Genomic DNA, 13,295 nt, shown 5'->3' with positions numbered 1-13,295 from the left:
AGTGGCTGCAGCTTTCCAGAATCCTACTTTAAGTACTGAGTCCTCACATCACAGCTCTGTCCCATCATCTGGCGAAAAAAACAAAACGGGATGAGGGTTCATATTACCAGAGGGTAACACTCCAGATACCTGAATATGAATGAAGTGAATTTTCTGTTTGTTCTTCATTATCCACATTTAAGTCAATCAGACCTTTCCTCTTTTTCTGTCTTCTGAGGGAACTGGATAGCTTAGGGCAATGTAACTGGGACCTTTCACTAAGGTCACTGGAACGTGTCCATTGTCAGTAGTTGGGTAACTACACAGACATTTAGACTGTACTTATTACTGATGCATCTAAGATGCCATCTGATGACTTCATGGCTGTCACTGCCTGAGACAGTCAGACAGCAAGTCAGAGCTGGCTTGCTGCTTGGACAAGAGCTTCAGGAGCCCCAGAAGTGACAGCTGGGACTGACCAAAGCAAGAACTCCTAATGAGCAGAGGGCTTGGGCAGTGGCCTCTAGAAAAAAGGGGGAGATTCAGCTTGGTGTAGGGAAGCAGGAGGGGTAGGCAGGGAGGACTGGGACTCCATCACTGTTTGAGGGAGAACCCTCTCCATGAAGCGCTGTGGGAGGACTGGTCACTCAGGCAGAGACATCTAGAGAGTGAGGTCCTGAATGGAGGCATAAGGAACAGAACACAGTGCTGATGGAGACTCTTGGATGGGTGAGGGGAATGGAAAAACATACCATGTATTTTTACTGCTTTACAACCAGGCTTTTGAGGAACTATGGCACCGGTGTAGATGAATAAATTGAGCTCAGACAGTGTACCTTTGGGTGAGCAAAAGGGAACCAGGCTTGACACAACTGTCATGCATAGCAGGGTCGCCCTATCACAATGCCCGTTTAACAGCCCTGAGGTACACTCCTTTTATAGACCGTCTGCACCTTCACTTATTGCTTAGCTAAAGTATGTGTCAAACTTTTTGCTGCAGTGGAAATTAATTTCTGTTGCATCAACACTTTTCTTGCCGTTTCCTAAAGGTGAGAAGGAGCTGCAATAATTTGTGGCACACTTTTATATCTGCTCATATGTATCTTTGTGGCTATGGCATTCTGTCAAGCCTGTACCACGCTGCAGTCTAGTACTAGCATTGCTATTAACAAACAGCAAAAGCCCATCACTTCCCTGACCTGCTTTTGAACAGTTTTCAGTTGTCCTTTAAAAAGCTAAATCATTGGATGCATTTATCCCCTGCATTTATGATAATGGATTTTTAAAAAGAGGTATAATATGGCCAAAACCAAGCCCCTTTATATTTATCACACACATTTATAGGTTAATGTATGTAATCCATTCATTTAGGTTCTAGACTTCTGCTCTTTTAAATGACACATCTGAATAGCTGGAAGATGTGTTTAAAAATCAAATATTGTCCAGCAGTAAAGCAAGAGTATAAAATGATTCCCACTATCAACTGGGTCAAGTTGGACACTAACATAATTAAGTTATGCCTTTTGCTAAAGGTTGCTAGGATGGATGATCAAGGCTATTAGGACTACATATATTGGCAAAATAGTCCTGCCATTTTTGGAAGCGTTTTTAAAGCCTTTTATACAATTTGAAATTCAGGTCTTTTCAGATAACATGGTGGCTGGAGAACCAATGAATTCACCATCAGAGCCTGAAAACTGAGCTATTTGGAACAGATGGGATTTTTAGTCAGATGTTTTAACTTTTACCTAGCTAACCTCCTATACCTAACACATTTTGGAAAAAGCATGTCTTTAATAAAGATGCAACAACCCAATTCTCAGCTATTTGTGAGCTCTTGCACTAGAGACCTCCAAGAGTGCTTCACCAGAAAGACTGGCTTTGACATTAGAAATATCAGCAAGCTACAGCTAACAGTTTTAAATGCAACTTTTCAGGTTGTTCTCTTATGTCCTAAACAACTAGAGGGCATAAACCCCATTTTAAAAAAAATCTTTGCACATATATAACTGTTAAAACTTTTCACATATTACCTACCTTTAGTTATGGGTATTTCATGTAAGGCATTGACAACAGTAATACGGGCAGAGGCTGTAGCCTCTCCTTTGGAGTTTGATGCATGACACTCGTACTCTCCAGCATCTTCTTTACTCAAAGGAGATATCTGTGAAAACAAGCAGCATGTATCCTTGTTTACTACAGAGGATTTGTTCTCAAGTTCCTTTGTGTTACTGTTGGGTTGTATAATAGCAGTAAACAATAGAACTAGTAACAGACTCAATACAGGTAACTGATCGAGTGGGAACTAATAGTTGGAGACTGCACATGTCCAAAATGTTCCCATGGCCAGCAGTATGGAAAATGCTCATGTTGTTCTGGACATGCAATAGTTTGTTTTAAAAAATTGCATCATAAAAACTGAACTTTTAAAAATGAGAATTTATTCCCTGTTAGCAAAGAAGAGCACAAAACTCAATCCTGACTTCTTTCAACTGAGTCGAAGGGCTTCAGTCAGCCTGACTTGGTCAGTAGTGGTTTGCCCTGATTCCCAAATCAGATAGGTGGCAGTATCCAACTATACTACAACAAGCACTCTGGTACCTGTCCTGGAGCTCAGTGAATCAATCCACTCCTAATTTCACTCTGTCTTCCACATCAGGATTTGCATTTGCCAGACTTCAAGCCTTTTTTGTGTTTGCTTAAGTTTGTGTCTGATGTTTTAGAACTTCCTGTTGTCATGGAGAGGGCGGCAGGAAAAAGTGGTAGCCCTAATACTCCTCTCCAGGAAGGTGCTTCATCATATTTCTGTTGGCTCAGTAGCATATTTGCCCTGCTCCGAAGCTTTCTCTGCCCAAGCTTCCACCTCTGTCTTGGCGTACAGTGTAAGCTAATGCCTTTGAGTTCTATTCCCCAGCCACCACCTCATTTGGCAGCTGAAGAGATTGCACAGTGTGGTCTGTTATTTCCAAAGCTTTATCTACTTGCAAAGCAAATCTGTCATCCCTGACCTATTGTGCCATCCTCTCTGCTGGCTTCCCTGCTGCTGCTGCTCTTTCCCCTCTCCAATCCATTTCCATGCATTACAGCTCAGGTCCTAGGATGCTGCTCCAGTTGTCACACACTCACTTGAGTAACTCCCTATCTGAGAACAAAAAGAACAGGAGTACTTGTGGCACTTTAGAGACTAACAAATTTATTTGAGAATAAGCTTTCGTGGGCTACAGCCCACTTCTTCAGATGCATGGAATGGAACATATATTGAGGAGATATATATACACATACAGAGAGCATGAAAAGGTGAGAGTTGCCCTACTAACTCTTAAGAGGCCAATTAAGTAAGGAAAAAAAACCAAACCACTTTTGAAGTGATAATCAAGATAGCCCAGTACAGACAGTTTGATAAGAAGTATGAGAATACTTACAAGGGGAGAGAGTCAATATTTGTAATGGCTCAGCCATTCGCAGTCCCTATTTAAACCTAGTTTGCATATCAATTCCAGCTCAGCAGTTTCTGGTTGGGGTCTGTTTTTGAAGCTTTTCTGTTGCAAAATTGCCACCCGCAGGTCTGTCGTTGAATGACCAGAAAGGTTGAAGTGTTCTCCTACTGGTTTTTGAATGTTATGATTCCTGATGTCAGACTTGTGTCCATTAATTCTTTTGCGTAGAGAATGTCCGGTTTGGCCAATGTACATTATTGGACACAAGTCTGACATCAGGAATCATAACACTCAAAAACCAGTAGGAAAACCAGTAGGGCAACTCTCACCTTTTCATGTTCTCTGTATATGTATATATATCTCCTCAATATATGTTCCATTCCATGCATCCGAAGAAGTGGGCTGTAGGCCACAAAAGCTTATTCTCAAATAAATTTGTTAAGTCTCTAAGGTGCCACAGGTACTCCTGTTCTTTGTGCGGATACAGACTAACATGGCTGCTACTCTGATATCTGAGAACAGTTTTTTAAAAAACCAACTGTTTAACTTCAAGTTTTAAATGTCTGGGATGCAGATTCTTGAGAGTTCACATTCCTTGAGGACACAGGTCCGAAATGCTAAGACCAAGGGTTTTCTGTGAACTCCAGGACAGACCAGTCCTTCCATGTTCATGTAGCAATCCTCAGTCTGAGCTACAGGACATGGAATCAAGTGGAAGTAAAGGTCTCTACCTCTTTCCTCTTAAGTAAATGTATATCTGGCAGGTCAGAGTTCTTTGAGGAGGGCATCTCATCTGGTCAAGCTTGTAACTATAGGGAACAGTCTCTTGAGCTGTACAGACTTGATTGGAAAAAGTGCCTCAGCAAGACAGGTACAAAATATAAATGCTTCAGGGAGGCCAGGCTGATTCTAGCTTGGGTTTGTGGGGCCCATATGAAGTTATGAGAGTAACTCTGTCTCTGTGGAGAGGGAGTCTAGTGTAGCACTCAGTCTTGCACTATGCTCTACAAAAGGTAGGACAGTAGTGCCCTGATCTGTGGAGAGTTCTACTCCCATGTGACCTTCACCAAAGATAACTGGTCTCCAGTGCTAGCAATCTGTTGTGCTGCACCTGTTGATCACAGTATTTTACAGACAGTGCAGAAGGAGAGGTGGTCTGTCATTTCAGTCGGGTCCTATTCCTGAAAGCTTTTGAACATCTTGCTCTTCCTCATTGTTTTCACGCACATTTTGCATGAGCGTCAATAACTACAAAAGATAAAAGCAAAGAACTGGGCCAACTGAATGCATTTAATCTTACTCCTTGTCACACGTCAATGCTTTTTAACTTCAAATGCACATGGACTCTTATTTTCAACACCAAGAAAAATACTGCACCTACTCCATTGTAATTTCCCAGTATTATGCATAGAAACTTGGATAACTTATCAGAATTGTATGTGAATGTGCACAAATAACTTACCAATACCCAGCCAGTCACTTCATGTTTCTCAGGACCGCCACGGGTCTGGATAGCCAAGTTGTCACGGTCTCCAGGCAGGAGCTCCAGCCTTTGGACACCATATTGTCCCCTTATTATCTGAGCAGGAATATTAAGAGTCAAGTTGTCAGTAGTCTGAGGAGATTGCCATTGTAAATACAGGAGCTTCTCACTTAACGTTGTAGTTATGTTCCTGAAAAATGCGACTTTAAGCGAAATGATGTCAGTGAATCCAATTTCCCCGTAAGAATTAATATAAATGAAGGGGTTAGGTTCCAGGGACATTTTTTTCACCAGACAAAAGACTATATTTTCTCTCTCTCTCCCTCTATATATATGTGTATATATATATACACACACACACACACAGAGAGTATAGTTTTAAACAAACAATTTAATACTGGCACACAGTGATGACGATTATGAAGCTTGGTTCAGGTGGAGGAGTCAGCGGGTGGGATATTTCTTAAGAAATGTCTTACTGCTAAATGAACTAGCAATTGACTGAGCCCTTAAGGGTTAACTCTCACAGCACTTTACAAGGCAGCAGGAAAGCAGGGAGGGCAGACAGACATACACCGTGAGTGTGAGAAAAAATGCGCATTTCCCCTTTAAGTAGCTGACGCCAGGCTTAAGTACACTTTCTTGTTAATTAAATCAGCTTGCTGAGACCTGAGACAGCAGCTACTGCCTAGAAGCTCCCTCCCTCTGTCATGTGTCCCCCACTGTTCTATGGAAGATGGGGTAAGTGGGGTGCAGGAGCAGGGGGAGACACCCTGACATTAGCCCCCTCTTTTCCCCCCTCCCCCTGTACAGCAAGCAGGGGTCTCTGGGAGCAGCTCCAAGGCAGAGGGCAGGAGCAGCACATGGCAGTGGGGGGAGGGACAGCTGCTGCACAGGGAACTTAGGGGAGTGGAGAGCTGATTGATAGGGGGCTCCTGGTCCACCCTGGTTCCAACCACCCACCAGCTAGCTGCAACGGGCTGCTCTTCCTGCAAGCAGTGGACAAAACAGGCGGCTGCCCAAGGACGTTAGAAGGGAGCATTGCACAACTTTAAATAAGCATGTTCCCTAACTGATCGGCAACTTAACATCGAAACAACGTTAACTGGGATGACTTTAAGTGAGGGAATTCCTGTACCTACAATACCTAAGCCCCCAAACCCGTAAAGCCTTGTCTACACGCAAAAGCTGTCTGGGTTTAACTAGGCCTGTACAGTTGGTGTGGTTACATTGAATTAAAGAGATTGCTACTACTATGGCTATTCTTATAGGGAAAGAGAATGAGCTATACCAGTATCTGCATCCTGATGGGGAGGTTTGTACTGGTATAACACTACTGATAAAACAAAAAAATCGCACCTCTAACTGACAGTTACAATGGTACAGAATCTATATGCAGGCCTGGCCTATGACAGACTGTGGCCTGCAGACTACATGTGAAAGTTTTACTGGTGTAACTAGCTTGAGTAAGGGTGTGATTTTTTACCAGTAAAAGCCATAGTGTGGATGCATGGCTATACCTGTTAAAGCACCTCTATACCAGTATAACTGCATCCCTACCAGTGAGGGAGTCTATAGTGGTTAATGCTGTACAACTTTCTAGCTTAGGGTATGTCTACACTACAAAATTAGGCTGATTTTATACAGTCATAGATTTTGGGGTTGGAAAGGGACCTCAGGAGGTCATCTAGTCTAACCCCTTGCTCAAAGCAGGACCAATCCCCAAATCTGTAAATGGCCCCCTCAAAGATTGAACTTACAACCCTGAGTTTAGCAGGTCAACACTCAAACCACTGAGCTATCCCCCTGTGTGTATGTCCCCACTAAGTACATTAAGTCGGTGATGTGTGTCCTCACTACCGTGGCTAGCATCAACCTACGGAGCAGTGCACTGTGGATAGCTATCCCCCAGTTCCTGCAGTCTCTGCTGCCCACTGGAGTTCTGGGTTAAGCTCCCAATACCTGATGGGGAAAAAACATTGTTGCGGGTGGTTTGGGGTACATGTCATCAGTCACCTCTCCCTCCGTGAAAGCAATGTCAGACAATCATTTTGCGCTTTTTTTCCTGGGTTACCCGTGCAGAAGCCATAGCACGGCAAGCATGGAGCCCGTTCAGCTCATTGTCACCTCTGCTGTTGTGGGCAAGTCTGCTGTGGGAGCTGCTGTGATCCAAGTAGCCAATGCAATCATTGACATTCTGTTATCAAGGGTAGTGACTCTGGGAAACGTGCGGGTCTTTTCAGATTTTAGATGCATCATATTCCTGTCCTTTGTTGCTGGTGAAGAAGTCTTGCAGCCATACATTCCAGTCCGGTCAGCACTGTAACACCCCACAGCACTTCTGTGGTTGACACGTGTAACAGCTCCAGGACTCTTGCTCTTTTGCCTTGGCCGAGGTACCTTGCCCTACCCGGACCTCCAAGCATTCAACACAGATGCACCTGCATCAGCTGGCATTGCTACACAGCAGCAGCTCCTTCCCTTCACAGCAGACAGTGTAGTAAGACTGCTAACTGTCCTCGTCGGACATGTAACTTGGCTGGGGGTTCTGGGAACATCTTCCCTGCCTGGCTCCTAGCAAACTCCAGGGCATGGTGTATGGTTCCACTGCTTCCGCTGCAACTCTGCTCTCCTGCAACTCTGCTCTCCTGCTCCCCAGCGACGAGCTCAGGGGATCTGTTCTGGTCCTCCTGGGTGCTGCTGGCAGCAGATGGTGCAGTTGGACTGTTAACCATCCTCGTCCACTGCTTCTGCTGCAACTCTGCTCTCCTGCTCGGGGGATCCGTTCATGAAGCCTGGACAGTAGTAAGGAGCAGTTCAGCTATAGGCTGAGCAAGTGAAGAATGGTGGTAGAATGTGCCTTTGGACGTTTAAAAGCTCGCTGGTGCTGTTGGTCAGACCTCAGCACAACCAACATTCCCACTGTTATTGCTGCTTGGTATGTGCTCCATAATATCTGTGAGAGTAAGGGAGAGACGTTTATGGCGGGGTGGAAGGTTGAGGCAAATCGCCTGGTGTCAGAATATGAGCAGCCAGACTCCAGGGCGGTTAGAAGAGCACAGCTAGGCGCACTGCGCATCAGAGAGGCTTTGAAAACCAGTTTCATGACTGGCCAGGCTTCAGTGTGACTGCTGTGTGTGTTTCTCCTTGATACAAACCTGCCCTCTTTGTTGATTTTAATTCCCTCTAAGCCAGCCATCCTCCCCCCTTCAAAATAAAGTAGCTATTGTTTTAAAACCATGCATTCTTTCTTTAATAATTAAAAAAAAAATTAGATAACGGACAAGGTAGCCCGGGTGGGGTGCGGGAAGAGGGAAGGACAAGGCCACATTCTTTATTGTTGCCACACCTCAAATCAAACTGCTTGAATGACAGTCTTCTGTTGCTTGAGCCATCCTCTGGAGTGGAGTGGCTGGGTGCCTAGAGCCTCCTCCTGCGTTCTTGGGCAGCTGGGTGAGAAGCCTATGGAATATATGGGGAGGCGGGGAGGCGGTTATACAGTGGATGCAGTGGGGGTCTGCGCTCTTGGTTTTCCTGCAGCTCCAACACATGCTTCATCATGTCCGTTTGCTCCCCCATTAGCCTCAGCATCATATCCTGCCTCCGCTCTTCGCACTCACTTAATTTTTTCCTGGCCTCTGCCACTGAATGCCTCTATGCATTAAGCTATGCCCTATCAGTGCAGGAGGACTGCATGAGCTCGGAAAACATGTCATTGCAAGTGTGTTTTCTTCGCCTTCTAATCTGCGATAACCTCAGGGATGGAGATGATAGGGGAGCGTAGAAACAGTCTACACTCTACGATTCTGAGGGTACCACATGGTCACCTGTGCTGCTGAATTTGCCACGCTGACCAAACAGGAAATGAAATTCAAAAGTTCCCAGGGCTTTTCCTGTGTACCTGGCTAGTGCATCGGAATTCAAAGTGCTGTCCAGAGCGGTCACAATGGAGCACTCTGGGATAGCTCCCGGAGGCCAATACCGTTGATTTGCGTCTGCACTACCCCAAATTCGACCCAGCAAAGTCGATTTTAGCGCTACTCCCCTTGTCAGGGAGGAGTACAGAAGTTGATTTTAAGAGCCCTTTAGGTCGATGGAACGCGGTTGGTTGTGTGGACGCAGTCATTTTTAAATCAACCTAACATGGCTAAATTGACCTAACCCTGTAGTGTAGACTTATTAGGCAACTGGGACCTCACAGGAGCCTGAAGCCCAAACCAAGGCAGGTTCCACAGGCAACTTTCTGGCACTTAGCATTGCCCCTAACTCTGTTCCCACTGAAGACAGTGGTAAAACAGCCACAGACTACAATGGGAGCAGAGTTAGGCCAGCGCTTAGCACTTTTTGGAAGATCCTGTCCTAAATGCCTGAAATGGTGCAAGTACTTGTATAAAGATGGGAAAAGGTAGTTCCCTGGGCTGTCCATGGTGGCTGCTGTCTGTTTTTCAGTAGCACCTACAGTCCAACAGGCCAGAGTTTCAAAGTGTTCAGCACCTAGCAGCTCCCATTGTCCTCAGTGATAGTTTGGAGTGTGCGGCTGGATTCTCTATCCTCAGTGGAAGCTTCTGGGTGTTGAGCCCTTTGAAAAAACTTGGCCTTTGGGTTCTGGAGCAGTGGGAAACTAGCACTGCACACACTGTTACCAGGGTAGGGCCCATGGCATGTAACTCTCCCAAGGAGAATGGTGCATAAAGAAAACCAAACCTGAGCATCTGCTGCCCTAAAACCAATGTTTTCCAAATGGCCATGGGCAAGACTGGCAAAAAAGGCTTGTTACTGTGAAGCTTCTAGACACTTATGCACAGTGCAATGCCACACTATGACCAGCTTAGCTGAGAGGCTCCTGGATAGAAATGTTGCCTGGAAGCAGAAAACCACACCTCTTTGTTAATGTGTAGTTTGTGTTTTTTCAGCCTTTTTGGTGCTGAGGGAGGAGATAACAAAAGATCTGCCTCGTTAATCAGCAATGAAGCTAATGGTGTGAACAAGCTGCACCTGGCAATGTACCATACAACGTTCTACAGTTCATTTGGTAAATATTAGTCCTTTCCACGATTATTTTGTTTACAGAAAAGAGCAGCTTAATTCTTCCCTTCCTGCACACTCCTCCCATGCAGTGCTGGGGGGATAGCTCAGTGGTTTGAGCATTGGCTTGTTCAACCCAGGGTTGTGAGTTCAATCCTTGAGGGAGCCATTTATGGATCTAGGGCAAAATCAGTACTTGGTCCTGGTAGCAAAGGCAGGGGGCTGGACTCAATGACCTTTCAAGGTCCCTTCCAGTTCTAGGAGATTGTTGGTATATCTCCAATTATTATTATTAATTAAAAGTTCCTGAAAGTGCTGGTGACTAGCTTGTTCAGTTTCCTGCAAGAGGAGGTTGTCATTTCTCAGGGCCAGCTCCAGGTTTTTGTCACCCCAAGCAGCCAAAAACAAACCCAAAATGCCACAATCATGATCAGTGCCTGCTCCACCACAGCACTTTCTTCTTCAGCAGCAATTCAGCAGCAGGTCTTTCCCTCTTAGAGGGACCCGCTGCCGAATTGCCGCCCCAAGCACCGGCTTGCTGAGCTGGTGCCTGGAGCCAGCCCAACCAGACTTTAATTGGAGACACTGGAGCACACAACTAGTTGTGGAGCTTTAAAAGTCCACTGAAGATCTGTCTGACAACATACACCACAGCTGATTTCACTTACAAACAACAAGGTCTCCTATGTCACCAGGAAATGTCTGTAGTTGGCCCTATTATTTAGGTGAGTCACTATTTGAACAATTTCCCTTAAGATGTTTTAAATATACATTCTTTAAATTGATTGTAAAGGGCTATAAACCATCAGAGGTCCCACGAACCTGTGGGTTTGAGAAAACTTGAAAAGTGATGGAGTCTGCACAATGGCACTATTTTTAAATTTTAATCTGCACACACTGTTTGAAATTTAACACCAAATCAAAGTCTTCTCTCTATCCTATCACTTCCAAAGAGGCAGCAAAGTGGGAGGCACACAAGTGAATGTATGGAACCTGCCTTGCTTTGGGCTTCAGGCTTCTATGAGGCCCCAGTGCCAAATCCCAATGCAGTTTCTGGAGCTGAAGATGACTGTGCACCTTCCTTGCTACGAACTAAGAGTAAAAAACAAACCCAGGCCACCAGCGTTATCTAACCACACAGCCCAGGAGCAGCAACACCTCAAGGCTAACAAAACAAAAAGCAACAAAGAGTGTTGTGGCACCTTATAGACTAACAGACATATTGGAGCATAAGTTTTCATGGGTGAATACCCACTTCATCAGACACATGTGATGGAAATTTCCAGAGGGAGGTATAAATATGCAGGCCAGAATCAGTCTGGAGATAACAAGGTCAGTTCAATCAGGGAGGATGACACCCTCTTCTAGCAGTTGAGGTGTGAAAACCAAGGGAGGAGAAACTGCTTTTGTAGTTGGCTAGCCATTCACAGTCTTTGTTTAATCCTGAGCTGATGGAGTCAAATTTGCAGATGAACTGAAGTTCAGCAGTTTCTCTTTGGAGTCTGGTCCTAAAGTTTTTTTGCTGCAGGATGGCTACCTTTAAATCTGCTATTGTGTGGCCAGGGAGGTTAAAGTGTTCTCCTACAGGTTTTTGTATATTGCCATTCCAAGAAAAACACTGCAGGATTACTATGACTCTGACCTGGGCATACAAGGCCAGAGTTTTCAAAGCCACAGGCATGTATAAGCAGAAAACACATCATTGGGAAGCATTCTTTAGCTACTCTTAATACCAGTCTTTAATATGGCAAAGCATAATTGTGTTTCTCTTATCAGCATAAACAAAAGTGCAAAAGAAAATAAATACTGTTTTTGGGGGCAAAGGGAAGAATTAAATACATCCAGATTGGGGAGTGGAAATGGGAAATAAAGATGTTCTCTTTTTTTTTGGGATTGACCAGAGAAACTCACTGTAAACAAGTTCTTCTGCTGGTGGGTTTGCTGTAGCTTTTGTCTTGCAATTGCTGTCTAACAGTCTTAGCTATTCTTTTGAAAGTGCTGCAGTTCACAGGTGGTGCTGGATTTGGTAACACATTCAGTACTTTTCTCATCCTTGCACAAATGGGACTGCCCTTCTTTCTTGCCGCTTTAAAAGCAGTACAGAGCTTGCTGTAAATTGCCTTTCTCCAGTTCTCTCTGCTCCTCCGCCATCTCCCCCAAGAGGTGAAGAATATTGTACTATAGTAAATAGACATGGCATAATCCACACTACCCATGAAAAACAGATCCCGTGCCACTGACCTTGTTCCAAGTGAGCACTGGGGTTGGAATGCCCATGACTTCACAACTCAGGTAAATCTTTGCTCCAGTGACATTCGAGATTTCCTTAGGGGGAGTCACAATGGAAGGCCCTGAAAAGAGAGAAATCCTTTAAAACAGGTGACTCCAACTTGATGTCTGGTTCCCTGCTTCTTGTTTGTACCCAGTTACATTCAGTAGTTGTTCAGTGCCAGGATCTCTAATACTATTATAAGCAGGTTTGGTAGCTCCACCCAATTAAGGTTGCCCAACACTTCCCACTGTAAGACTGTTTTCAGTTGCTTATGACTTTGCCAAATTTGAACTGTTTGAGCTGAAATTTTCCAGACTGCGTGTCTGCCTCAGGCTGAATTAGTCTGGAAAATTTCAGCCAAAATGGTTCAGCTGCTTCTAAGAATCAAAATCGGGGAAAATGTGTTGTTTTACCCACATTAAAAAACTCAGGTGACATTTTCATTGAGAGGCTCTAACACCTCTATGCTTTGGAACAGGGGCTTTAAATTTGGCAGGGGAGTGGCCTTTGTGTCAGGTACGTGCCTTTTGCCCCATGAAAATTTGGCCAAGTTATAAGCCTTGGAAAAAATTACAATTTTCACATGCTCAGTAGAGACTTGCTAGAGTTTAACATCTAAAACCTTCTTAGATTCTGTCCACACTGAGCATACTCCAGCCTGGGGACACAGGGGTCTGAGAGGGACTTTCTCAGCAATTGCAGCTTCCAGCTGCTCTGGGCTGTGCTGAGTTCCAAGAACTGGAACTGAGAGCAGGGAACCTGACTCTCCAGTGCTTTCAGTGGCCACTCTGCTGGTGCCCAGGAAGCAAGGAGGAGGAAGCTGCCTGATCTGAATGATGAAGGGACAAGAGCTGGACTGGATGCGTGTGATCCAAACAGCCTCCAAATGCAAGAGGGTAAGGGGCTCCCTGATTGGGAGTTTCAGCTGGTCTGACCAGTTCAGTGTACCCCAACTCATTAATGACATAACCGGTGTCTAAAAGGTATCATGTAAGATACCAACAGAAATCTAATAACATGCTGATCATTAATATTATTGCAAAGTGCGGGTATTGAGGTCAAATTCAAAATTACAAACGTACTGGGAATTATGTTTTTA

At 44.7% G+C, this 13,295-nt stretch overlaps 1 protein-coding gene across 1 annotated transcript; it reads right to left on the bottom strand.

Moving 5' to 3' along the window:
- Positions 1-20: 20 nt before the first annotated feature.
- IGFBP7 (insulin like growth factor binding protein 7) lies at positions 21-12,275 on the bottom strand. Its single transcript, XM_032763440.2, has 4 exons — positions 12,166-12,275; positions 4,879-4,995; positions 2,017-2,143; positions 21-68 (listed from the first exon to the last, which is right to left on the bottom strand). The coding sequence occupies exons 1-4, from the start codon at positions 12,199-12,201 to the stop codon at positions 49-51; spliced, it is 300 nt and encodes a 99-aa protein (XP_032619331.1). The 5' UTR covers positions 12,202-12,275; the 3' UTR covers positions 21-48.
- Positions 12,276-13,295: the final 1,020 nt, after the last annotated feature.

This window comes from Chelonoidis abingdonii, chromosome 5 (genome assembly GCF_003597395.2).
Source record: "Chelonoidis abingdonii isolate Lonesome George chromosome 5, CheloAbing_2.0, whole genome shotgun sequence".
NCBI lineage: Eukaryota > Metazoa > Chordata > Testudines > Testudinidae > Chelonoidis > Chelonoidis abingdonii.
The sequence above is the reverse complement of the archived record's forward strand: the minus strand, read 5'-3'. Positions and strand labels throughout refer to the sequence as shown.